This window comes from Sinocyclocheilus rhinocerous, unplaced genomic scaffold (genome assembly GCF_001515625.1).
Source record: "Sinocyclocheilus rhinocerous isolate Xijiao unplaced genomic scaffold, SAMN03320098_v1.1 scaffold853, whole genome shotgun sequence".
In the NCBI taxonomy this organism is placed as follows: Eukaryota; Metazoa; Chordata; class Actinopteri; order Cypriniformes; family Cyprinidae; genus Sinocyclocheilus; species Sinocyclocheilus rhinocerous.
The window spans coordinates 705,096-707,147 of NW_015627738.1; the positions used below are offsets into that span (position 1 = coordinate 705,096).

The 2,052-nt window shown below is 31.9% G+C and overlaps 1 protein-coding gene across 1 annotated transcript in view; it reads right to left on the minus strand.

The window, feature by feature from the left end:
- The window catches only part of LOC107733988 (bifunctional epoxide hydrolase 2-like), a 29,084-nt gene that overhangs the window by 10,410 nt on the left and 16,622 nt on the right, over positions 1-2,052 (minus strand). Inside the window, exons 11-12 of the mRNA XM_016545851.1 lie at positions 329-435; positions 84-195 (exon numbers count right to left, since the gene is read on the minus strand). Of these exons, the coding sequence (XP_016401337.1) occupies positions 84-195; positions 329-435 (219 nt within the window). The remainder of the gene's footprint in view (positions 1-83; positions 196-328; positions 436-2,052) is intronic.

The window sequence follows — 2,052 nt, forward strand, 5'->3', positions numbered from 1 at the left end:
GTTGTATATATGTTATTATATATATATATATATATATATATATATATATGAATGAACCTAATTCAATACTGATTACCACTCACAGGCTTCTGAAAATAGATCTGGTAATCAAAGATCGGCATGGCCTTGAGTTTCTCCATTGGATTTGTTTTTGGATCCACAGGAAAAATGGGTGTGTTGAGAGACGCCACGGCCCTGCATGATTGAATGATTAGCATGGGAAGAAAGAGTGTGTATTTCTGCGCACTGTGCATAACAATATGATGACATCCAACACTCATGACACTCTTGAATCCTTTTGTTAAAGATTCTCACTGAAATGCAATACCTCACTCTCTCAGAATGAAACTGTGCCATGTTCCACACCAGAGCACCGCCCCAGTCATGACCCACCAGAGTGACCTGAGGAATGCCCTGCGGAGCAGAAAGACCAAATCATAAACCCATCTATGCATTAATGATCACACTTCAATTTCACAAGGAAATATCATGACATGGGAAATCATAATTCGGTCCAAAATCACAAGAAAACTCCAAAATAATATATAAAATTTTAGGATTATTAAGATTTTTTTTTACATTGTAACATGTACTTTCATCATTATTTTTAAGATCTTATTTTCAATTATTTTCCCCTCCAGATTCAATAAACAAACAAACCAAGGTCCAAAACTACAACTGCCTGAAGTTCACAAGAGAATTTCATGACATGAGAAATCATATTTCAGTCCAAAATCAAAAGAAAACTATGACAAAGAAAACTATATATAGGCTACTATTTTTTTTTTTTTTTTTTTTTTTCTTTTTAAAATTTCATTATTATTATTTAATTTTAGTAATTCATCTTAAACAAAAAATTTAAATTTTACTTCGGCAACTAACTGAAATAATAGTTTTTTTAAAAGTTTTTCATCGAAAATTTCTGCTCAGGTCAGATGATTTTTTCATACAGTCCTTCCTTTGTAATAAGAGACTACAGGTCCTTTCCTTTATAAAAGGTGCTGCTACGTAGTAAGGATGCGAATTACACCTCAAAAAATGAGCAGCTGGTTGAGGAAATCTGTGCTATTACTTTTCTAAGCGATCAGACTTACAATTTTCACCTGGCGGACCATAAAATGGGCTAAAAAAATCCCAGAATTACATATAATAAGACTAGAATATCACAGAAACTAATCAACAACATTCATAACAACACCCCAGAAACCATCAAAAGACAACATATATGTTAAAAATACTTGATGTTCCCAACATTTGTATGTACTTTTAAGATTATTTTCAATTAAGCTCTTAATTTCTCTTATTTCCTTATTAGGCTGAAGGAGATAAACAAATAAACAAACAAACCAAGGTCCACAACAACTAGATTAAGTAAATAAATGCTTTGAATATTCATAATTCACATCATTCTAAAACCAAGTCAAGACAGTCTTGAAGAAACAGTACTGGCCCAGTTTCTGTTTGTCTCAATCCCATACAGATCACTTCCTCTAGCACAATGATTTGGGTTTCTCTCTGCCTTATTTACACGATTAGACCACCAACTGTATTAGGTAATTACTAATAATGAAGAAAGAGGATAATGACCTCTTTCTTTTATAAATCTGATGAAACTGAAGACTCTTCGGAGATATGAAGGATGCAATACTTCTCTATAGGTACTCAAGATTAACATGAGATTGGCAGAAACTGTGTGTGTGTGTGTGTGTGTGTGTGTTATGTCCCCTTTAAATTCTAAATTGTGAATTCTGACAAACATTGCAAGGTGTTTCATTTTGTTCTGTATGGCTAAGAAGTAGAATATATGACCAAAAGCATTTCTTTTATAATAAGTTATTGCTTGCTAACAGCATCTTCTCTTCTGGGAAGACTTTTCAATAAATGTTGAACATAAATATAGTGATTTGTCCCATTCAGACACATATAGTAATGGTCTTTGTGCTTTTTCATGCTAATCCAGTGTTATTTTAGTATTATTTATACTATAAAAGCATATCATATTTTAAATTTGCTTATAAAAAATTATGTGTTTTTGTTATTTTTACTTATTTT